This window comes from Vidua macroura, chromosome 18, assembly GCF_024509145.1.
Source record: "Vidua macroura isolate BioBank_ID:100142 chromosome 18, ASM2450914v1, whole genome shotgun sequence".
Classification (NCBI taxonomy): domain Eukaryota; kingdom Metazoa; phylum Chordata; class Aves; order Passeriformes; family Viduidae; genus Vidua; species Vidua macroura.
The window spans coordinates 1,081,892-1,106,195 of NC_071588.1; the positions used below are offsets into that span (position 1 = coordinate 1,081,892).

Genomic DNA, 24,304 nt, shown 5'->3' on the forward strand with positions numbered 1-24,304 from the left:
TTTTATTTTCTTGAGCATGAAACAGATAAATTCATCAAACTGCAGCACGAATCTTTGATACTCTAAATCTTTCAGTTCATGGCTTCTCTTAAGTTCATCTCCCTGCACACTGAAGAAACACCTGCCATGGGCTCCTGCAGTCCCCTGGCTGCTGGGTTTGGGTGCCTCTCTCCTGCTCAGCTGCAGAGCCCAGCCATTCCCAGCCTGTCCAGTCCTGCCCCAGGCACTGCTGCCACAGAGGCTGCACCATCAGGAGCCCAGCTAGTCCTCATTTCAGTCACCTCAAACAGATTGCTCAGATCCCAGACATTTATCACTGTGCCGTGTCGCTTCACAAAGCAGCCTGCTCCCTACAACCTACAGAATCACAGAATAGTCACAGAATCACAGAATAGTCACAGAATCACAGAATAGTCACAGAATCACAGAATAGTCACAGAATCACAGAATAGTCACAGAATCACAGAATAACCACAGAATCACAGAATAACCACAGAATCACAGAATAGTCACAGAATCACAGAATAGTCACAGAATCACAGAATAGTCACAGAATCACAGAATAATCCCAGAATCACAGAGTAATCACAGAATCACAGAATAATCACAGAATCACAGAGTAATCACAGAATCACAGAATGATCACAGAATCACAGAATAGTCACAGAATCACAGAATAACCACAGAATCACAGAATAATCACAGAATCACAGAATAACCACAGAATCACAGAATAGTCACAGAATCACAGAATAGTCACAGAATCACAGAATAATGAGGTTGGAAGAGACCTCTAAGATCATCCAGTCCAACCCATGCCCCAACACCTCAACTAGACTGTAGCACCAAGTGCCACGTCCAGTCTTTTTTTAAACACACCCAGAGATGGTGACTCCACCACCTCCCTGGGAAGACAATTCCAGTGCTTTATTATTCTTTCAGTGGAATTTTTTTTCCTGATATCCAACCTGTGCCTCCCCTGACGTAGCTTGAGGCTGTGTCCCCTTGTTCTGTCAGTGCTGCCCGGTGGAAGAGAGCGACCCCAGCTGTCTGCACCTCCCTTCAGGGAGTTGTGGAGAGCAATGAGCTCACCTCTGATCCTCCCCTTCTCCAGGCTAAGGGGCAGTGCAATGACTTTACCCCAAGTGCTCCCTCTGCTCTCACACCCAGCAGTGAAGCGTTGCTGGGGCTGCTGATAGGTTGGTGAAGACAGAAATTAGATGAACCTGCAAACTTCCAGGGACAGGCTACTAATCCAGAAAAATGAGACTGCAAAATTCTCAATCAATTCTTCTCTCCCCTGTTTCTCATTATTTCTAACAGATCAGACAACAAAAAAGCTCTGCATTTTCAGATCAGTTTGGGAACTTGGTTTATTGCTGCTATCATATAGTTTTTACTACACTCAGCTGTATAAGTGCACAAACTTTTACTGTTCAGTTTTTCTTATGTGGGCCTCTCTTTCCAGCACAGCTTTAGGAAAATCTAATGCCTCTGTAAAACCCTGCCTGTGTCATGACAGGTTATGTAAACTTCTCCAGCTCAGAGAACAGCCGTGCCACGAAGCAGAAATTACAGGAGAGCTGAAAAATCAAACTACAGAAGCATACTGCATGTTTTATGTGCTGGTGCAATAAGCATGTGAGCCTATGGCTCCACAGCACCATGAGAGCAGCTTTAAGTCCTGGCTGTTGGCTAAACAAAGATTTCTCAGTCTTTTAGTGCAGGCTTTGTTAGTTATCTCCATCTTCTCATCACATGATGTTTATTGGGGTCTGTATCTCCAGCCCCATTCCCCTGAAATCAAAAGGAGCTTTTCATCCTGCAGAGATGACTTCAAGCCTGTCTGTGATCAGAAGCTGCTCTGCCCCAGCCTTGAGCTGTGTGAGAAGATCACTCTCAGGTTTCTCATTTACTTAAACTGTCTTGTCATCTTCTGTCAGTCAGCTTCCAGCACAAGGCTGAACTTCCCCTGCCTCTCTCAAGTCTATAGATAGGGCTTCTAAAATTGCTACAGCCAAATGGATTGTGCTGTATATAGATCCCTGCAATGTAAGGCCAGAGAAAAACAGTCTGATCATCTGGTCTGATCTCCAGGCTGACACAGGCAGCAAAACTTCCTTAAATAGGCTGAGTTACCAAACAGGCTGGAGGTGCTGTGCTCCTGAAGGCTCTGCTGAAATCTGCACTTGCCTCAGCTCTGTGGTTTGGCTACTGCTGCTCACAGTCTCTCATCCACAGAAGACAAACTGTGAAGCTGACTGTTAACCACAATGCAAATTAGCTCTAATTTGGTGTTTTTATTCTGTAGATTTAGCCAGTGAGTGCTGACTAGCCAGCCCCTGGAGATGCTGCAGCTAGGATTCAGCAGTAACCCCACACCACCACCTCTGAACTCTCAAGTCTGAGACTAGGAAAAAATACTAATTCCATGATTTTTGTACTGAGATTGTACTGCACCCACAATAATAATAACAACAGAAACCCTTCACAGCACTGCTCCCATTTGTGCCAGGCAATTGCTATTTACATTAGCACCCAAACTATTAATGGAGTGCACAGAGAGCTGGGACTCCTTAGACTTTGGTTTAGTACCATTCAAATTTGGGGGCTGGAAGTCTCCACCATAAAATGCATTTGGTGCATTCTGCCACTCACTCAAAGCTACCATTAAATTCTTTTTGAAGCCATTACATTGATTTAAAGAGGCTGTTTATGTATTGGTATCATATTTAAAGTGAGCAAATGTTTCCTCTGTCTGAAAAAAAACATCACTACAAAGAATATTCATAAGAAGTCTGTTCTGTGGAGAAAATCTGGAAGCATTCATTAGAGAGAATAACTTGGCACCCTGAACACCAAGGGTGTTTAACAGTGCTGCCTCAGATGAATTAAAAGCAGTGTGCTGTTCCTTTGCATTCTGTCCTGGGAATCCTGAATTTGACAAATGCTCAGGGGTTCTGCTGAAGATACAGGCAAGGCTTACCTGGAGAAATATTTCTCCCCAAAACACCATCAAGTGCCTTCAGACATGGAACAGAACTTCATGAAAAAAGTCTTTAAAAAGAAAAGATCACAAATGCCATGAGCTGAAGGAGACTGGACAGCTTCATCTGCATTAAAGCTCGGGGTCTTTTCAAGGGCACATTGTGCAAGCCCACACTGCCAAAATCACATCCTTGTGAGCAAAACTGCCTCCTGGTGTTGAGTTTTCTTCTGATTGCTCCAAGTTTAGTAGAATTTTAAACACACTGGAACTGCAAATGCCCAGAAAAAAAGCAATTCGCTGAGAACTCCTAATTAGTCCCTGGAAAGCACCAAGGTACAGCCAAAAAGCCTGACTCCATGTGCAGTATTAAAAGAAGTGGAAATTGTAGGCTGCCACCAGGGATGGACATAGGCACCAGGCAGGGAAGATAAATGAGATGAAACAGTCATAAAAACAATACTGAATAATCTGATGCCAGTTTTCAAGTTATTATTTAATAAGGCACAGATGTTAGAGTCACATTTTAGCTTGCTTTTCATGCACATTATGAATTATTTTGCACTTTTGCATTAGTACACATTAGGCAAAAAACAGTGTCTAATATATTAGAAATTCACTTTAGGGGGAGCTTCCCCCTCCTCAATCTGTTGATTGCTCATTTAATCACAAAATGGTTGGACAAGAGATCAAATCAACACTAAGGCTGTGCTAGCAAGTGACAAATCATTTCACTTCAGAAAATTATTAATCTTAGTGGCACTGTGCTCGTGGGCTGTGATTTACTGAGAACAAAATAACCTCACAATGCTCAGTTTAAAGTTGACACTGGCTTTGACTAATGGCACACACTTCCTGATGTGATAATGCCACTGACTGGTGAGGATTCATTTGCAGCAGAGGCAGCAGCTGTACTACCAGAGATCAGGCTGATGAATGTAAAATTGAAACGCTTTTACCAGGGTAAAATGCCTATAAATCACTCTTTTGGGGAAAGATGAAGTGATTAAAGCATTGCCAGGATCAGGTGACTCGGAATTAGGTCACCTGCCTTCCCTGCCCCTGCTCTGGGGGGGCAGAGACAGCTCCAGACCAAATAATCCAACACCAGCACTTGCTTCTCCTCTGCACTGCTGCAGGCAGCCCAGCTGTGACTCAGGAAAGCTCAGGAAGGGGTGCTGTGCTCCAAATGAGCCCTTGGGGACACTCCCCACAGGCTGGGAGCACTTCTGGTGCAGCTCAGCCCCGGCCAGACCAGAAACTCAGAGGCACTCTGGGTTCTGGGTGACCCAGACTCATCTGACTGATGTTCTGCCATTTCCCATATCATTAAGGCACTTTATTACATAATCAGTTAAACTCTGATTCTAAGTTTCTTTCATCCTTGACACCCATTAGGAACAAACACACTAAATAAAGGGAAAAAAATGAGTTTTACCTGCATTTTGTAGAAATCTGTACCAGTCAAAGGTTTCACTGGGTGTAGTCTTAATTCCTGTGGGGAAAAAAAAAGAGACTCCCAGGTTAAATGTGCCCTGGATGGCTGAGCTGTGGCTCCTGGAGGCTTTTTGAAGTGCAAAATAGCAACATTTCTGCCAAGCCTGAACTGCCCTCTGCAGCTCTCTCAGCCCAGCAGTGCAGGCTGCCTGTGCAACCCTTCCACGACAGCAGGCTGAAATCCACTGGGGAGTCCTGTACAGTCACCCAGGGCCTGAACTTCCTCAGCAACACAGCCCTGCTAAACGTGGCCTCCTAAAACTACACAGGGGATAGCATCACCTGAGGGAGCACCTTATTCCAAAAGAGGTCCAGGGCAGCCTGGACCCAGAGCCCTCAACAGAAAAGGAAGCAAATTAAATTTATACACAAATTAAATATTAATCTGTCCTGAATATTAATGTATTTGGTTTTCCTTATGTTAAAGATTAATTATTTTAATGAAGAAGCCATTTTATTAATTTATTTAATCACTTATTTAACTGTTACCTCTCAAGAGACTTAAATATAAACTAAACATGGGCTAAACAGATTTCACAATGAGTTATTTCAACAGCACAGTCTGGAAAAGAATGTTACTTTCTTTGAAAGTGAAATACACAAAGTGGAATGAGTTTTGGAATTCACAGAGAGTTCTTTATAAATAAATAAATTAGGAAACAAAGTCATCACACCTAAAATACTGACCTGTGCTCCCTGGACTACTCACCAAGTGAGGCACGTGGCTCTCACTGGGTTGGGAACTCAGCTTGGAGCATTTAAAGGAATTTGGGGCTCCAGGAAATAAATATTCACCCTGAAAATTTCTGCAGCCATGGGAGAAATCTCGGTGCTGCCTTCAGTGCTGACCTGACCTTTCAGATTCCTGCTGGAAGGCAGCTGGGAAAACCTCTTTAGAAGCAGGCAGTGAGTGGAGAATCGTGGCTGAGGGGCTGGGCCTGTGCCTCAGTTAATGCCCGTGGCACTGTGAGTAGCCAGTACTCAGGTAGTACTAACTAAGGAAAGGCCAGCTGTCACCAGAGGACACAAGGAAAAACGACTCACCACAGCCTTGGTCATGATGAAGAGACTAATTTATTTTCTCTGACTCCAATCTTTTATAGTTCTCAAAAGGTGCCAGTGGATTGGAGGGTGAACGTGCCACCTCTCCAAGGACACTGGACAAACTACCTGTGCATCAAATTTCTCCTCCTCTGTGAAAGAATGCAAAACAACAGGTTGTTTACAGAAAGTCGTGTGGGGAAGTTCTCTACCAGAATGTGAGCTCAGAAGGCTTTAGAAAACTCCTGATAACCAGGGCCACAGCCAGCTCCACTGCACGCCCCAGCCCGCGCAGCAGCAGGGGCTGGGCAGGGAAGGCAGTGCACACACCAGCAGGCACCAAGCACAGCAATCACAGAAATGCAAGCTCCCAGCCAGCATCCCAAAGCTCTCACCTTGACTTTGCACGTAGATTTTCTTCCTAGCATCTGGCTTTAAAGAGAAGGAGGAGAAAAATAACTTTCAGAGTTCGACATAAAAGTATCTGTTCAATCTTAAAAAAAGCCCCACAATAAAGAGTAACAAAACACAAGCCAGTGTCATTTTCTTCTGACTACTAAAAACCAAAACTTACTACTAGATACAGTAAGTAATACAACTACTAGATACAGTAAGTAAGTCAACAATGTAATTTATATTTACTATGTCCATTTATGGTATCAATGAATCAATTTTGCAATAAACACAATTACCAAGGTAGTACAAATATATATTTTTAGTCTGTTTCTGTATCCTTTCTTACAATCATTATCCTGTTTTTCTGGAATAAAACAAATTTCAACTATCTAGCTGAAAATCAGCTCTAGTTCCCAAAAAGTTCTTGGTCTTGGAAGACTGGTTTTGAAAATCCAGTTTATATTTATCCATAACAAAATTTATAAACATATCAGTTTCAGAAACTGCTTTCAAATATATAGACTTTCCTAGACTGGAAAACTAGTGCCTGGTAGCTATTGCAGAACATTCACAAATAAAAATTGTAAAATAAATTACCTTAAAATAGCTGTAGTAAAAGAGGTAATTACTACACTTCCAAAATCACTCCTGAAGTGCTGTTATTTAATTTCAGTGATTAAAGAAGCAATTTCCTATTTCAATATCTTTCTATAACTCCAACTGTGGATTTGTGGAATTTTTTTTTTTTAATGAAAAGAAAAACAGTTCAGAAACAAACTTTTAGGCAACCAATTCTTGAACCAGTCAGCTCAGAAAACAGGAAGCCACAGAAGTGATTTTTTTTTTTTTAATTGCAGAGATTTTGGTTTTCCTTGCTGTTCCTTCGTGGCTGCCCCTCAATCCCCTGCCCAGGCACTGCAGATACTAAAAATGAACTGGGAAAAAAAACTGAAAGAAAAGAGGTCACTTAAAAAGGCATCTCCAAGCAGCTCACAGATGGGAAGGAGGTGGTTTCTGAGAATCAGAGTGAACAATATCACCAAAATTACACAAAAAAGCAGCAAATCCACATGGGAACGAAGTGGGGGAGAAAGAAACAACTCTGTGCTACAGTGGAAGCCTGAGGATATTCCATGGACTTCAACTTTCTTGAACTTTTGTGTTCAAAGGATTTAAAAATAATAAAAATAGTTTAATGCTTCATTATTTTATTACTTAACGCTGGACCTTCTCTGACTAACATTTTGAATTACACAGCATGATAAAAAAGATTAAAAAGATGAAATGATAAAAACCCCCTGCAAGCAACGGGACAGCACTGTGAGCTGGAAGCCAACTTCAGAATTTCACTCTGCAGAAAAATGGGACTGAGCAAAACACAGGAACGGGAAAAGAGGAGTGGGAAAAGCAGGGGGGCAGCAGCCCCAGCCCTGCCTCCCTCTGCTGGGTCAGGCACCCTCAGCCCCCTGGAAACACCGAGTTCCAAAAAAAAACTTCCAAGTTGAGCATCTTCGTCCGGGGCTCAGGGGAGTGAAAACAATCCTGGCAGGGCTCAGCCGTCAGCAGGAAAACAGCAGGGCACGTGGGGCACAGGGATGTGCTCCCACTTCACACAGCAACCTCCTCCTACGTCCTTTCTTTTAAATGGGCCTGAGGAGAATGGGAAATGAAACTGAATGCTAATAAAATGGGCTTAGGCAATTCCTCTGCAGTGGTTTTGTGCTACTGAAATAAAACGCTGACCACGAGCGCGAGATCTGTTACAGTATTTCAATCTCACTTGGAATACAGATTATTACAAGGGCTGGACTGCATGCTTCATAATTAAGGGTAATTTATCCAATGAAATAGAAAAGAATTTGTTGGAAGAGACAGCCTTTGAGTACAGTGCCATTGCTTGCATGTTTGTAATTTAAATTCTTAAGTGACTACCTCAAGGAACGAAGCCCACATTAGGGGAATAAGGCAGCTCACAGCAGTGTGAGTTAATACGTAAAAATCATGAATATCCCACTGTGAGCTGTGGATGGAAGGATGTGCTCTGCTCTTCACTGCCTGGAAGCAAACCTGTGGCATTTGCTCTCAGCCTTCACACAAGGAGCAGGAGCAGGAGCTGCAGCCCGCAGCACTGGGGGCACAGGTCAGCAGCTGGGACAGATCTGCCCCCAATCCCCTGCCTGCCACAGACCCCACACACTGCATTACTCTCACAGGCCACGAGTACAAAAGTGTTTAGGTAAAATCAAAGCCTGGTACCTAAAAGCATTTGAGGTGCTGATTTTCAAACTATTTCAAAGCTCAATTTTATTTCTTCTCCTTACACACTGTTACTTTTGTCCTTTTCTTGCTTAATATCTCTGACAGAAGCTGTGCCCTTTCCCATTTACCCATCATGAAGTTCATTGTAGTAACTATTAAAACCAAATTACATTTGTAAAATAAAATACCAAATGCCATGTCTGCTCATGTGTCCTTTTAATGCAAATAGACTTTAAAAATCAATTAATGCTTCAATAAGGTATTGTATATCCTCCTGCTGTGTTGTGCCAGCTCCACTCTCAGTGATTATTTTTTAGGCAAGAGTGCATTAATGGTTACACTAAGATGCAAATTAGAACTGAAGAGGTACCAAGCACTTTGTTTCAACTCCTTGCATTAATTGTTCAGCTTCAGCTGGTGTTCCCCAAGGTGAGCAGAGAGGAGCCAGCACCTCACTGCAGGAGGGAGGTCCTGCCTTGCTGCTTTCATCCCAAGTGGTTCCTGCTCACCCCTCGCTGGATCTGCTGCTCAGCACAACAAATCTCATTTACCTCTGCAGTTCACCTTAAGAAGTTCATTCTGTTTCCAGAGTTGACAAAACAGGTATTTTTAAATTATACTTCCAAATTCTTTATTGTAACTAATGCTGTCTGGAGGGATTTTGTCAACATAAAAGTTTAGCAAATGATGCCAAAAGAAACAATTTGGCATCAGGAGAGACTCGGTAACAACAAATGATTTAAGTGTTGTAGAGAAACACTTCCTAAACTGTTCTACACTCTCTTCTAATACTAAACAGCTTTTAATGCCAGATCTCTCTGACCTGTTGAAGTACATCAACATGAAATGCTTTCTTGGAAAGGACAAGCAGGGCTGGCAACAGTGCAGATTATTGCAATTCTCTAGCACTATTTAGGGCACATTTCAGCAGGATGCATAGCTGCTAATACTGCAAGCATTACCATCACACAGACATACCCACTCTGCTGCTGCCAGCTCCTTCATTTCCACTGTGAAAGCCACTGCAAACCTGGTTAAACGGACAAAAATAGTTGGGATCATCTGCTTAAAGTGTTTAAACATAAAAAAAAAAAAAAAAGTGCTTCAGAAAAAACCTTGATAAGAACTAAGATCAGAGGCTTATAAAGCTGATCCCAGCTGAAGGACAGAAAACAGCAGAAAACCGTGGGTCAGCCAGCACAGCTCCTCAGGCTCTCCACCCCAGAGCTCTTGGGAAGGTGAATGAGGATTTCTCAAAGAGAAGCCCCACATAACGGGGACAGCTGCCAGTTTACCCAAATTAATGCACACAGCTGCAGCAGGAACCTCACTGCAGGCTGCAGGAGCCCTTGTCACAGCCAGAACAGAGGCGAGCAGGGACAGAACTGCCCCTCCTTGTGCTCTGACAGCAGCCAGTGCCACTGTGAGTGCCATTCAGATGAAGATTTCAGACTTTCCCCAGTGCTCTCACCTTGCTCCAGCCTTTGAGGGACGTGTGCTGGGCTGTCCCTGTGCACAACACAGCAGTGACAGCAACAGTCTCCTTTCCTGGGTGTCCCATCACAGCCAACAAAAGGCTCATTTCTAAACATGCCTGATAACCAAGTTATCCTAACTGGACCTTGCTGTAGCACCCAGAAGCTGTAGGAGATGTTTTTACACAGATTCAGTGAAGACCCCCCTGTTCAGGGAGACCTCAAGAACATGCTGGGTTTCAATGTAGCTTGCAAGCTGTACTGGAGCACAAACACATCTTTGGATGCTCTTAAATGGAACTTCAGTGTCAACTGGACCCACAAGTGGGGCCATCTCAGTCCTGTGGAAAACAATGTTTGAATGGCTCCTTCACACGAGACACTTCTGCTTGGCAAAACACCTTCTTTAATTCCTTGCAGAGATATTGAATATAAAAGAGAGGTCATCACACATTGCACTGATGGTTCAGTGCTTCTTTATCATGTGATTTCCTAAATGTTTCTGTCCTGGGCCAAGCCTCTGACACCTTAAAGGTTGGAGATAAAGCACAACAGCCACAACCAGGACAGAGCTTCTCCACTGCAGATGTTATGTCATCATTTGAGGGCATGAAATCACAACCATTCATTAGAATTCCCATAAATGCTGAATTATAACTCCTACTTTGTTTGTTGAAACAAACCTTATTCCCCTACATTTGTTCTGTAGGATCTGCTTTATGGCCCTCCAATGAATTTCACACACACAACTTGACAGCTTTAAGGTTATTAAAGCCCCTGCAAATGCTCGTTTTGTCAAGTTGCACATGCTCCCTTCCCAGATTTTGCAATTATCCTTTCAATACATCACATTAACAAGCATAAAAAGATGTTGCTTCTAAGTCTACAAAATACTGTTCAATAGGAAAAAAAATACCCTAGAGGAGTACAAGCACCATTTAGAGGAATTTGATTAAAAATGAAACACTCATAAGGCTAGACAGTGTTCAATAGTTTGTTTTATGGAATGTGGTGGGATATTGCACTGGACAAGTAATCCACAATTCATGATGCTTTCTGCTTAGAACCCTGCAATCAATAAAGAAAAAAGAAATCAATGTTTCTTTTAATAACTATGCAATGAATAACACCAGTGATGCTACTGGACAAGAGGTACATTCACAAAAACTTCTAGAAAGCTGAGATGCTTTTCCTGTAGCAGAGAAAATATTGTAAACTGCATAAGGATGTCGTAATACATTTTGAAATATCATAGATAATTCAAGCTATTAAGGTGCACTTCAGGTTCCCAACTCAATAGCACTAAAAAGTTTCAGTAAAGCAGTTTTTGTATTAGCTGTATTTGTGACAGACGATATTTTAAACAGAGATGGATCAAATGGACACACTGAGAGATGGGTTTTATGTATTTCTCATTTTGCACAGTGCTGAAATTTATCTGATACATTCAGTATCTATTTTCTTTTCCTTCAGACCTGTTGAAAGAATAACTTCTGATTATCTGATAACAAAAGTAAACAAGTACATAAATTTTCTCCTGAGTGGAACCTTCAGTTGCTTTCAGCTCCAAGCCACACTGAGACACAAGAACATGCCCTAATGATTTTTCAATGAGTGTGATTAAGTGCTATCTTTAAAACCTGTTTACTTACCACATTTTACAGGGGATTACAGACAGAGCAGCACATCGCTGCCAGTGTTAAGTGAGCCAATAATAGCTGGGAAATAGAGTGGCATCAGCAGGGATAAAGCAGGAGAGAGAAGCCTGGTGCAGATCCTGCCTGGCCCAAAATCCATCCTGCTCTGGGTTTGCAACAACAAAAAGGTTTCCACCCCCACCATGGCCATGAGCAAACACTGCTGAAGTCAACAAACCTTTGGATCAGTCAGGAGAAAACTTCTTTTCTGGGGATGTTGAAACTATGAAAAATGCTCAGAAAAATGTGTGTGTGAAATTTTTTTAGTTTTTAGTAATCTCCTCTGGTTTATGATCATTCTGGATCTACATTTGATGACTGCACTGGCATGTCACTAGAACTTTCCAGACTTTAAAACACCATGCCATTTCACCTAAAATCCAAGAGAATTTGCTTAAAGACTTTTTTCAGTCTCTGCTTCTTTGCTCATGAAGCCAGAGAAAGGATCACATTAGCAGGAGAAAAAAAAATAAAAGAAAAAAAATCTGCTTGTACTTGAGGGATCCACTTTCCAACCAGGCATTCTGTCAACAAGCTGTGTGTGAGGAACAGGGAAACACAAAACAAATAGACTGCACACAGGCTGCATTTCCTGATCAAACTGTTCCAGGAAATAATATCAAGAAATAATAGGTAAAGATCACCAGGATTTCAAGAAGTCCAGCCTTTGTCTCCTGGCCTACACATCTTCCAGTGATTCCAAGTGTATGGAAAACTTCCTAGAAGATCTGCCATACAAAAATGCAATTTCCTGTCTGAAATCTTTCAGCCCTGCTCTTACCTGGCTTTCTCCAGCACTGCTCCCATTACCTGGCGTTTCTCTTTGCATTTGATATCTTCATTTACATCTGTCCCACCAAAGATGATTCCAAAAGGAATTCTGCTCCCTGCAAAGCAATGAGAAGTTGGCCAATACGCCCATGTAATGACCAGGAGTGAAAAAGTACATTGATAATACTGAATCACCTATCTGAGCAGAAATCTTTGAAAAGGAAACTTGAATTTTCATTTTTTTAGCACTGTAACCCCACACAGAATAACTGCACTTTCACAGGACAACAAACCAAATGGGAAAAAAAGTTTGTTGATAAAAACAGGAAATGTACCATAGATTTCACATTTGTATTTGAAAGTTATGTGAGCTGTGAGATCAGGATTTATTAGCATTGCTAATTTCCTCATTACTAAATGAGAGAGCAAGCAAAAAGAATGAAGACTAATTACCAATCTGGCTACTTGGAGAATTTCCTTGGCGTTTGTTGATATTATATTCTAATGTTTGCAGGTGGAGGGAATTAATGTGCACTATCAAAGCACCACTGCCTCTCATCTTCAAGAGACAGACTGTCTGCAACACCATATAAAATATGCATTGCCTCTTTAATAAATGTAAAAAGTGAATAATTATTATGTCATCTAGTACCTGTGTTGATCCTGTAAACAGAATTTCCAGGATGAGGCCAAACAGATCAATAGTACGGCAGCAATGGTGGTATGAGTGCAAGCACTAAATTTCTAAATGTTCCAGGAGCCAGGAACATTCTCTTTTTTCCTCCCAGAAGTCTGCAATAACCTTTACACTTTGACTATGATCATCTCAGCAATCTTACTGTTACTGTCCTGCCTTTCAGAGATTTTTGGGTTATTTTTCTTTCAGTTACTGCAGGTACTTTTTAGAACAGTGTTATTGATTTATTTAAATTCCTGAGTTTTTGTAACGTATCAGGATTTTCAGGTCACTTGGCATTTTGGAAACCTAACAGCAACAGCATTTGGGCATTGCCATGCAAGTTAAAAGCCAGTAAAATTTTAGTCCAATAAACAGTTAAAATTCAACTTTATCTTTTTTCCCTCTGCAAAAATCCCCCCCAAAAAAACCCAAAAATATGGTGCTCAGACTTTCCATACACCTCTTCCAAAACAATTCAAAGTCTTGTCAAAAAACCAATCATTTCCATGTTCCAAGGAGCCTTAACTCATACGTTAGCACAGCTCATTTTACAGACTTATTTTGTATTTGGATTTCTGCTGAAATCAGAGCCCCTCTGGAACAAAAGAAACCCAGGCAGAGCAGACACGGTAATTCAGGCTGTCTGCAACCCCCCAGGGCAAGCTGGGGGGCACTGCTGAAGTCTCCAAAGCAACACAGCAGAAGTGGCCCTGAGCTCAATGGAAGCGTGCAATTATGTGCCTTTGTTGCAGGGAACAGGTTTCTGTAATACAAGGTGGTCTCAGCAAAGGATGCACACTTGCAATTTCAGTCGGTGACTGTCTGTAATTTTCAGAGCCAGTGCTTCTAGTGTATCATTAGTGGCAGGCTAAAATTTTGTTCTACGTGGCTAGAGAGGATAGAAAATTTTATTATTTGTCTGATAACATCCTGTCTCCTACAGTTTAGCTGACAGGAATGTTGTTTTACATTGAAAAACCCTGACTCATTTTTGAGCAGAAAAATCAAATTAGCCTTCCTGCCTTCTTCCATTTGAGCCCAGCTCTACTTATCCAAGGCATTGTCCTCTGAAAGAACACATTTGCTGAAAGGATCCTAATGTTAATGTAATGCTCTTATCCTGATGTAGTTAAAGTACTTAATTATCAAAAGCACTATGTGGTTTAAAAGTACATTTATTTCCTTCTCTCTGTATCAGATCTCCCATTGAGAGGGATTTTTAGCATTTCTGAACGTTTGCTGAAGTGGATAAACAGAGGAAGGATATTCTGTGTGGGTTTATACATTTATAGCCATTTATAGCAGTTAGGAGTCATTCTCTTCCCTTGCAGGACTGTTTTAGGAGGTATTTTTATTGCAAAGCAGAAAGAGGATTACCTTGCAGCAGTCTGCCTCCTTTATAGAGGTGAATGGCCAGGGCTGCATCAAACTTGTCTGTGGAGGTCAGGTTTGCTATTTCAGTTGGACTTTCATACATGAAAGCATCTTTAAGAACACAGATATGGCCTGCAGCATGCAGATGATTCCTTCATTATTGGAACAAATAAAAAAAAAAGAACAAAGAAGTCACTATTAATGTTATAGGCACACCAGTATGTGAAGCAAACTTAATCAAAACGTTTTTCCTTAAACATTGCTCTGGCTTTCAACTTTATGCCATTTTTGTTCAAGCAACCAGGAGCTGTTCACAAGGCTGTTTTTTTTTTTTTTTTCCGGAAGATATTTGTTATCTTCACCACTGTGAAGCCACAGGCACGCTTCCAATCAATGTAACACTGCACAGCCCAAGCCTGATCAACATAACTCAAAAATCAGAAAAAATGAAGCATGCCCAGGACCCTTCCTGGCTCGAGTTATTATTCTGAAACCCTCCTTTTGAAGGGAGGTGCCAGACCTTGCTCTTAGAGATTCTCAGACCCTTGTTCTGGAGAAAGGACACCAAGTGAAGAAAGCACAGACATGTCCAGCTAGTCAATGCTACTAAAAGTACAGAACATCAAAAATGAACGCATCAAGAAAGCCAGGGAGGTGAATTGTGTCCCCCTTCTGCTTGATGGTTTAATTGCTTCTTGTCTTAGCTCACCATTTATAAACCAGGCAAGGGATAACTGAAGTATGAGCAAAAAACTACACAAAAGTAATTACACAAAGGTAATTACACAAATAACTTCATAACCTGCTTTAAAAAGTCTCAGTTCCAAACAGAAAAAACAAGAAAGCCCTGACAGCCAGCCTACCCATCCACCTTTAGATACAGTGGTTCTCATATTAAAACACTGGTGCAAAGGCTGCCAGGGTCAAGGAACTGATTGATTACACACAGCTTTACTCCTCCCCCTGAAAGCAGAATCAGATGTCAATGTTCCCAAGAACATCAGCCAAAAAACACAGAGGAGAAAATCTGTGTCTGCTGCCACGGAGTGTGTGCATTGTCAGGATCACAAGAACACCACCAGAACGTTCTGTGCTTATTCCCTATTGTGGCAGTAGAATGATTTCTCATTGTGCATTAATTGCTCTGGCATTAAAATCCTGCTAACTCATTGCCTTCCAGGATAATGTCAGCTTTCATTTCCTGATCATCACGTAGCCGCCCAAGAAATGGGATCTTCTGTCCTGCAGAAATTGGTGCTAAAAGTGCTGCAAAATGTCTGGAGGCCTTGCAAGGAATGGATTAGCACTGTATCAGACAGCTCCACTGGCACAACATATGCTGCTGCATTTCTTCCTTATCCTAAAAAGAAACTCCTTTTAATTCCACTGTTTGAAACGAGACCAATAAATTATGATAAATGCTAATAAATAATAAAACACAGCCACATTTCAAGTGCCTTATTTACACTGCTGAGCAATTATTAACACCAGTTGCCCCATGAACTGGTTCCAAGTACCTGCCTTGCTCTTGAAAGAGCTTCTCAATTTATATCACAATAATGATGCCCAAATCTCCCAGCTGTGGAGAGAAAATCTCTCGGGCAAATACTTGGGATGCTCGTGCATGCATTCCATAATTTCACAGGTGCTCATTAAATGGTCTAAAAGGATTTTTTCCCATCAGTATTCCAATTACCATAAATCACTATCATGTTCAAGCAATATGTTTGCATATGTCAATTAATTTGAAAATAACTCTCTCAGGACATCAGGAATCAAGAAACTCAGCCAGGAATTCCAATCGAAAGTAGTTTTTTTTAAAAATATACTAGGGATGACTACTTCTCCTCCACACTTTCCACAGCTCCACATCTCCCTGGGGAATGACAGCTGTTCCTGCAGTAAATAGAGAGGGACTCCCTCAAGTGTTCCAAGGCTCAGAAATTGTGCATTACCTCTACAACTTCAATTTTTTTTCTTTTTTAACAGATTTTTATTCTACTCAGGAGCACGTAAAAAAAATTTGCATACATCTTTAGAAGGAAAAATAAGCAAATGTTCCCAGAATAATTCAAATTCCCAGATTTAAAGAGGCCTTGATCCCCTAAACATTCCATTGAGTTTGATATCATTAATCACAAGCTTCAAATTATGCATATATGGAAATGCATGTGTGTAGAAGCTGAGTTATTGGGTAGTATTTAAGTACTGAAATTTACAGCGTTATTTTCATATTTTCTATTTCATCTTCATAACCAAAACCAGCAGACTGATTTTCACACATATGCTGTTACCAAGGAGCACGATTAGGGAGTGCTCCAGAGTTATTGCAGGGGATTTTTTTGGAAGACTGATCTGTCTGTGAAGTCACAGATGTCCCTGCATGAAGCCAAGGCAGAGGAGACACATTATCCATATCTCTTCTCCTCCTGGCAAATGTCTATTCACATTATTTTGCCATTTCATAAATACCTTGTGAATGAGAAATAAAAATTAACCCAGCTCCTGCTGTCTGGGAATCAAAGAGAACACTGGAAATGCTGAATCTCAAGGCTACATTTTCTCTCTATCACAGTTCTTAATACAGGAGATAAATTCCCAAGTGTCTTAACAAACCCTGAATGTTGCTCGGATCTAGAATTTGCCTTGCCATGTTCTTCCCTTCTGCTGAAACTCTCAGGGAAGCCAATGCCATGACCTGGGGAAGTAGTATTTCTGAAGTGGAGGTGAGCTGTCAGATCCCAGATTTGGGGTGTTTTTCTAGGCAGAAAGCATCAGGGAGAACTTCAGCCATTCAGTAAATGTGAAAGAGCATTTTTAGAAGCACATTATACTGGCCACTGCTTTACTCTGTGCTATTTGTACACACCTGAGTATTGGACAAAGTATGTCCCAGTCCCCCTCATTTTAGCATTCAGGAAATTAATTTCTCTTTTGTTTGGTACATTTTTGATATTCTTTGGAAATCACAAAGCGTATAAGTGAAACTTTTAAGTGTGTCCTCTGGATCTATGCTGTGTGCAGAGATGCTGCTAAGAGGTACAGCCCTTTTCTGACACATTTTCACTTTGAGATTGCTACACAAAAAACATTTTTCTCCAACACATCTATGAAATACCAAGTGATGTTTTACAATGTTTAATTTTTTATTCCCTACATAATTGATCACTACTTCTCACATTTCCTGGCTAGCAGTCTCCCCTCCTTCAGCGTGAATCTGCAGTTCACAGGTTTTCATATAAGGAAACACTTTTAGAGTTCCAAACACAGCCTGGCTGATGAGAAGGCAAAGGAGTTGAAAGTGTGCTTATTTCTAAGGTATTATGGTTGTGAAACTTGCTCTATTTTCTGTGATGTCTTCCTTTCAGAAACATTTACTCTCTAAATTTCAACTGATACTGATTTAATGGAATTACTTGCAGACAAAGAATGTTTGATTTCCAAAAACTTCCTGGTAGGTGGATACACTGACACTTCTTGAATGGCACAAAATAGGCTTCATCCAAAAATATTAATTATCTCTTTCCCTCAGCTGTCTGTTCTGCACAGCAGCTGTGCACCAACTATTGTTAAATGTATATGGCACAATTCAGAGCTTGTTAAGGGAGCAGAGTCATTCCACTGCCTCTTAGAAACTTGGCCAGACCTGAATACTCACAATTCCCACTGAAGCTCATCAAATTACAAGAGCTGAAACCCTGCCTGGTCTCCTGTTTTCTTTGTAAATGATCTTATTTTTTCAGAATTGTTAAACCAACATGTCCTTCACTTCATTTCCCTCTCAAACTTCTCCTTGATGCAACATAGACAAATTGCACTGGCATGAGTGAACTACAAACAAAGTTCACTGCGAATCACAGGAATTAAAAATGTGAGTGAGGCTGGGGACCAGCTCCTGCTGTCCCTGTGTTCTGAAATCAGTAACTGAGCTTTGGAAGGACCAAAGAACTCTGCAAAGCTTAAACCTGTGCTACAAACAGTTCCTGCAGCGCAAACCATGGTGGGGAGCAGCAGCACTGAGGGCAGCCCCTGTAAATGATGGATCTCATGCCAAGGTGCAGATGAACACCTGTCCTGCAGGTTCCTGCTCTGGGCATGGCTGTGCAGAGCCAGGGATGTCCCAGCCTGGGCAGGAATGTCCCAGCAGGGATGTCCCAGCCTGAGCAGGGATGTCCCAACCTGAGCAGGAATGTCCCAGCAGGGATGTCCCAGCCTGGGCAGGAATGTCCCAGCCTGGGCAGGAATGTCCCAGCAGGGATATCCCAGCCTGAGCAGAAATGTCCCAGCAGGAATGTCCCAGCCTGAGCAGAAATGTCCCAGCAGGAATGTCCCAGCCTGAGCAGGAATGTCCCAGCAGGGATATCCCAGCCTGAGCAGGAATGTCCCAGCAGGGATGTCCCAGCAGGGATGTCCCAGCAGGGATGTCACAGCAGGGATGTCACAGCAGGGATGTCCCAGCCTGGGCAGGAATGTCCCAACCTGAGCAGGGATGTCCCAGCAGGAATGTCCCAGCCTGGGCAGGGATGTCCCAGCAGGAATGTCCCAGCCTGGGCAGGGATGTCCCAGCAGGAATGTCCCAGCCTGGGCAGGGATGTCCCAGCAGGGATGTCCCAACCTGAGCAGGGATGTCCCAGCCTGGGCAGGAATGTCCCAGCCTGAGCAGGGATGTCCCAGCAGGGATGTCCCAGCAGGAATGTCCCAGCCTGAGCAGGGATATCCCAGCCTGAGCAGGAATGTCCCAGCAGGGATATCCCAGCCTGGGCAGGAATGTCCCAGCAGGGATGTCCCAGCCCCTGGACAGAGCCAGCTGGGAGGTGCAGGAGCTCCCACACCTGCCATGAGGATCCCCTGCCCTGGGAGTGTTCTCCTGTGGGATTCCAACACTAGCACACAGGGTAAAACGAAACAGTAGAAGTGTTTGGATTACTGAATTACTCCAATAAATGTCTAAGCTCAACCCCAATTGTCAAGAGGAATGTTGACAACGTTGGATTTGTGGTTTTAATTCTCTTGCAGTTGATTACCTGGAGATTTACAGAATGGCTGTCTCAACTGGCCAGTTAATGAGAGCCAAAACAATTTCTCCCTCTCCAGAAAACATTTACATATTGGCAAAACAGTTAATCTAAATCTTTCTAATTAACCGATTAATTCCAGATTTCTATTCCTCCTTACTACCAAGTAATAAAAGATGAACAAAACATTTCAAGGGGCAGGGAAGAATAATTTCTTTTCTTCCTTGACAACTTCTTTGATCTCATTTCGAAGGCTGAACAATGGCAGCCTAAGTAAAGACTTTTGCTTAGTGCTGTATTCTTTATTCATTGCTCATATTTTTTAAGGCGATTAAAGATTATGCACACCAATAGGAATAAAGCCCACAGCACATTCATTATACCACTTGTTTTAGCAAGTTGATTTTTAGCCAAATTAGATTCTGGTACCTTTGTCACCACTTACTTTAAAGTCAGGAAATGAGTATCTTATTTATGAAAAGATGAAGCAGTTATTAGAAGAGCTGTAATATCATAAACAGAATATACACTGTGATATTAAGCCATAAAATTAATCTATGCTGGCAAGTGTTCAACCCGGAGACAACGCCATTGTTTCATTTATATTTAACCAAAAGTTCCAAATTAAAAAAATGGAACAAATAACTTCCTAAGCACACACGCAGACAACCGAGGCCAAATATTAATTGGAATATGTATTTTATGTATATTAACATACATGATACAAAGTTTACCACGTGCACATAACCTCAGGTCTGGCAGATAAGTGCTACAAGTGACACAGCCAAGCCTTTGGCCATACATCGAGGTTTTGTGGGTTTTTTGAATGACGTAAAGTCTTAAGAAAACCAGTATTTGATAGAAATATCTGCACAGGATGGTTTCAGTGATGACCTGACTAGCCTTTTAATCAGAAAGATGGACTTAATTGCTAGCTTATACTCTTTACTTTTTCCCTGACCAGAATTTTCTTTCCCTGAAGGCTCATTTATATTATTTCAATAAATAACATTTACAGCAGGTGACAAGACAGGAACTGAACATGACACAAGTTCCTCTCAAACACTCTTTCCGCTGGAATCCTTTACCCAGCTTTACTGTGAGCACCAACTAAGTTTACTTGTCATTATTTTCTTTCTGTTTGAAGGTCTGTGTGCATGAGAAAGCAGCGTCCACTTCGTGCGAGGAACTCCCACACTTTGTGCGAGGAATTCCCACACTTTGTGCGAGGAATTCCCACACTTTGTGCGAGGAATTCCCACACTTTGTGCGAGGAGCTCCCGCACTCTGTGAGAGGAACTCCCACTTTTTGTGCGAGAAATTCACGCACTCTGTGAGAAGAATTCCCACATTTTGTGCGAGGAACTCCCGCACTCTGTGAGAATTCCCACACTCTTGTGAGAGGAATTCCCACACTTTGTGCAAGAAACTCCCACACTCTGTGCAAGGAACTCCCACACTCTGTGAGAAGAATTCCCTCACTCTTGTGAGAGGAATTCCCACACTTTGTGCAAGGAATTCCCACACTTTGTGCGAGGAGCTCCCACATTTTCTGTGAGGAATTCCTGCACTCTGTGCAAGGAATTCCCGCACTCTGTGAGAGGAGCTCCCGCACTCTGTGAGAAGAATTCCCACACTTTGTACAAGGAATTCCCACACTTTGTGCAAGGAATTCCCGCACTTTGTGCGAGGAGCTCCCGCACTTTGTGAGAAGAATTCCTGCACTCTGTGAGAAGAATTCCCGCACTCTGTGAGAAGAATCCCCGCACTCTGTGAGAGGAGCTCCTGCACTTTGTGAGAAGAATTCCCACACTTTGTACGAGGAATTCCCGCACTCTATGAGAAGAATCCCCGCACTCTGTGAGAAGAATTCCCGCACTCTGTACGAGGAATTCCCACACTCTGTGAGAAGAATTCCCGGAGGAATTCCCACACTCTGTGAGAAGAATTCCCGCACTCTGCGCCAGGAGCTCCCGGGAAGCACCAGCAGGCTGCAGCGGGTGGCTGTGCCGTGCACAGGTCACTGGAGATGTGCTCAGCCAGCTGCAGCTGGCTGCACGGACGTGGCTGTATGTTAAACCATCTGCCAGCTGAGCTGCCGTGCCTCACCAAGTCCGTGCCCCTTCATCCTACAACTCATTCTTTTAGGCCACCATCACATGTCACAGCTGCAGCCACCCCAATTGCTGCTTGCCACGATTCAGGTGAAGGCACCTTGCTAAGCCACTGTACCTCGGGACAGCGCGCTCACATATTCACTGTCAATATCAGTGTAATTAAAAGGTTTGATATCATATGTCAGCGTTCGTTTTTCTGGCTTATTCAGACTTATTTTAACTAGAAACGTGCAAAACCTGCTTTCCACCAGATTAGCTCTGAACAGCTCCAGTCTAAATGTATGTCTGACTTCCCTCAATGTGGAAGAAGGAGGTAAGTAAATATTTAATTTGTAAAGGTAGAGTAAATAACCTTATAGAGGAAAAATGAGCAGTGCCCAACAATAACTAGTCTTGTATTATCCAGTGAGAGCAAAGGGTAAAATACGAAAGGAAATGCAGAATGCCACAGAAACTCTGCTGGAATGTACAGGCATAAAAACAAGTATATATATATATATATATATACACATAAAGAATTTACTTGTTTTGTCTCAAAATTTTAGTAACAATTATTGTTTTAAAATAGCAAAACCTTCAGCTTTCTCTGGACATTTTATCTTCAGTGCCTGGGCGACGGAAGGAGCAGCAGATATGCCCTACCAGTACCTTATGCAACAGAGTAGCCCTGCAGAAGTCTAAGGCTGGACTTGGTATGACACAAGCAGCGTGAAAACTTAATGTCTGAGGATGTTTCTATGCATAACATCACATGTGAAATAATGCACAGATCAAGGTCAGGGAAAACTTGTAAAAGCAGAAGATCCCAAGAGATTCATCCAAAGATAAACAATTAACTGTGGACGATTTTTAGATAAGATGAAACCAAATCGTTATTTCGGGCCTCAAGAGGACAAAACCATTGAGAAATTGTTTTATTTTTATAGTGACTTATATTTTTTTTATAGCTGATATGCACAGTGAAGCCCCAGCAGCAATGCTCCCAGCCACGTCCCCTTTCGACGTCACAGAAAAAGCTAAACGAGGACATTAGGAATAATCCTGCGGTTCTGTTCGCCCGCGCGGTTTCCCAGCACTGCAGCCCCGTGTCCATCATGCCCACGGGAGCCGCATGTCGAACCCCGCAGCAAGGGCAGCCAGCGGAGCGGCTCTCGCACAGCTGCTGCCGGGGCCGGCTCCGGCACCGCCGTGCCGCCCTTCACCCCGTCCGTGCCACCCCCGCAGCCTCGGGCAGCCGGGGCTGCGCGGGGACGCTGCGGGGCGAGCGCAGCCCGGCCTCGCCGTGCCGGCCGCGGTGCCGGGCGGAGCGCTCCGCGGTGCCCCGGGCTCGGCCGCCGCTCCCCGCGCAGCCCGGCCGGCGGAGCCGCCGCCGTGCGCCGGCGCGGGCCGCGCATGGCGGGCTCGGCAGCGCAGCGCATCCTTCCCACCGCGGCACTTACTGGATCCTGGCGGCCGTGGTGGCGTTGCCGGTCTGTGCCCGCAGGCACGCCAGCAGCAGCAGCCTCATAGCGGCCGCTCCGCCGCGCTCCGCCCGCCGCCGCCGCCTCACCTGCCCGCGGCTCCCGGAAACGGCGCTGCGGAGCGGGGCCGGAGCGGCCGCGGCCCCCGGCCCTGCGGGGTGGGCCAGCCTTGCCAGGTGCTCCTGGGCAGAGGGCACTTGGCTACCGAGCCAGAAGGTTTGGGTGCCTTCCCCCAGCTCTGGACAGCGCGGTGTCCTCGTTAGTCAGGCACAGAGATGACATGCTCAGATCGTGGCCGGAGAATGTCAATTCAAAAGCCCCCTGAGAAGAGCATCACAGCCTCTGCCTCCTGATGCCAGCCGGGAGGTGCCTCATGCTCGGTGCGGGAATACCGTTAGGAAAAAGCCTAAATGCGGGTAAGATGCCAACCACCAGAGGAATGTGACAGTCCGAAGATCAAGGCAATGGGACGGTCAAAGACCACTCCCAGCATCAGGAAAGCCGCATAACGTAAACAGAACCAAAGGTATGTGAGACCAGGGAAAAGGCAAGAAACCACAGCAACAGGCAGAACCCAAAGATACAACAAAACAGGGAAGAAAAAGGAACAAAGCTGAACTCCAGATGAAGAAAAGCATATCCCAAAGCTGCAAGCCAGTCTTCAGGATAAAAGGGTCCACCCCAACTACAGCCAGAAACACAGAACAGCTGAGTGGGGCAGCAGGCAGGAAGGCGAGAGGCCCGTTTAGGGCGTCCATTGGGAGATGAATAGGAAACAGGCGGCTGATGGTAGATACCTCATCTTGTTTCAGCATCTTGTAAAAAAGGGGGGCTGATTGGGCAGAAAATTCACTTTTCTGCTTATAACCTGGTTGCCTGATGTAATTCACCACAGGGTCACACAGATGCCAGCTTCCCCAAAGGCTGGAGAAGACAGGGAAAAGTGGGCTGCAAAAACTGCAGTGCCTCGTTATTGTGGCCTAAATTACTCTTCAAATTTCAGCATCAAATAGATAGAGAAAAACATGCCACATGCCAAGGAATATTGAATTTAACGATTTTTGAAACAGTACTTCTTCCAATTATTTGTGTGGATTTCTGAGGCTAACAGGTGTTCTGGAATTGAGGGTTTAGAAGTGATAAAAACACACACTGGACTGGGTTCTGGCAAACTGTAAACATTTTGGTAGGCAGGCTCATGTTTTGCTAATGAATCTTAATGCTGCAGAGCTGTGTTAACTGCATCTCACTGAGTTATCACTTAGATTTAGCACAACATTCTTTAGACCAAACTCCACTGGAACTAAAAATTTTGGCTGCGACCTAGAAGAGCAACAAACCCTGCAGAAATGCTAAAAACAGGGTAAATGCTAATCTAAGGGTAGGCAGAACCAAACCATTGGTTCTGGAATGGTTTTGTCACCATTCCAGAGAGTGTCACTGGCATGAAATCCCACTCCTGTTGAGATGTGGAGGGCTTTTGCCAGTCTGGCCAGGGTTCCAGCCTTGAAGTGGCCCACGTGAAGCACATTTGGGC

At 43.4% G+C, this 24,304-nt stretch overlaps 1 protein-coding gene across 2 annotated transcripts in view; it reads right to left on the reverse strand.

Annotated features, from left to right (window-relative positions):
• Positions 1 to 22,940, reverse strand: part of GLT1D1 (glycosyltransferase 1 domain containing 1) — a 46,232-nt gene extending 23,292 nt beyond the window's left edge. For both annotated transcript variants that reach the window (XM_053994235.1, XM_053994234.1), the window contains exons 1-6: positions 22,747 to 22,940; positions 14,179 to 14,327; positions 12,133 to 12,238; positions 9,158 to 9,209; positions 5,920 to 5,956; positions 4,425 to 4,481 (exon numbers count right to left, since the gene is read on the reverse strand). In XM_053994235.1, the coding sequence (XP_053850210.1) occupies positions 4,425 to 4,481; positions 5,920 to 5,956; positions 9,158 to 9,209; positions 12,133 to 12,238; positions 14,179 to 14,327; positions 22,747 to 22,814 (469 nt within the window). In that variant the 5' untranslated portion in view covers positions 22,815 to 22,940. The remainder of the gene's footprint in view (positions 1 to 4,424; positions 4,482 to 5,919; positions 5,957 to 9,157; positions 9,210 to 12,132; positions 12,239 to 14,178; positions 14,328 to 22,746) is intronic.
• Between the last annotated feature and the right edge of the window lie 1,364 nt (positions 22,941 to 24,304).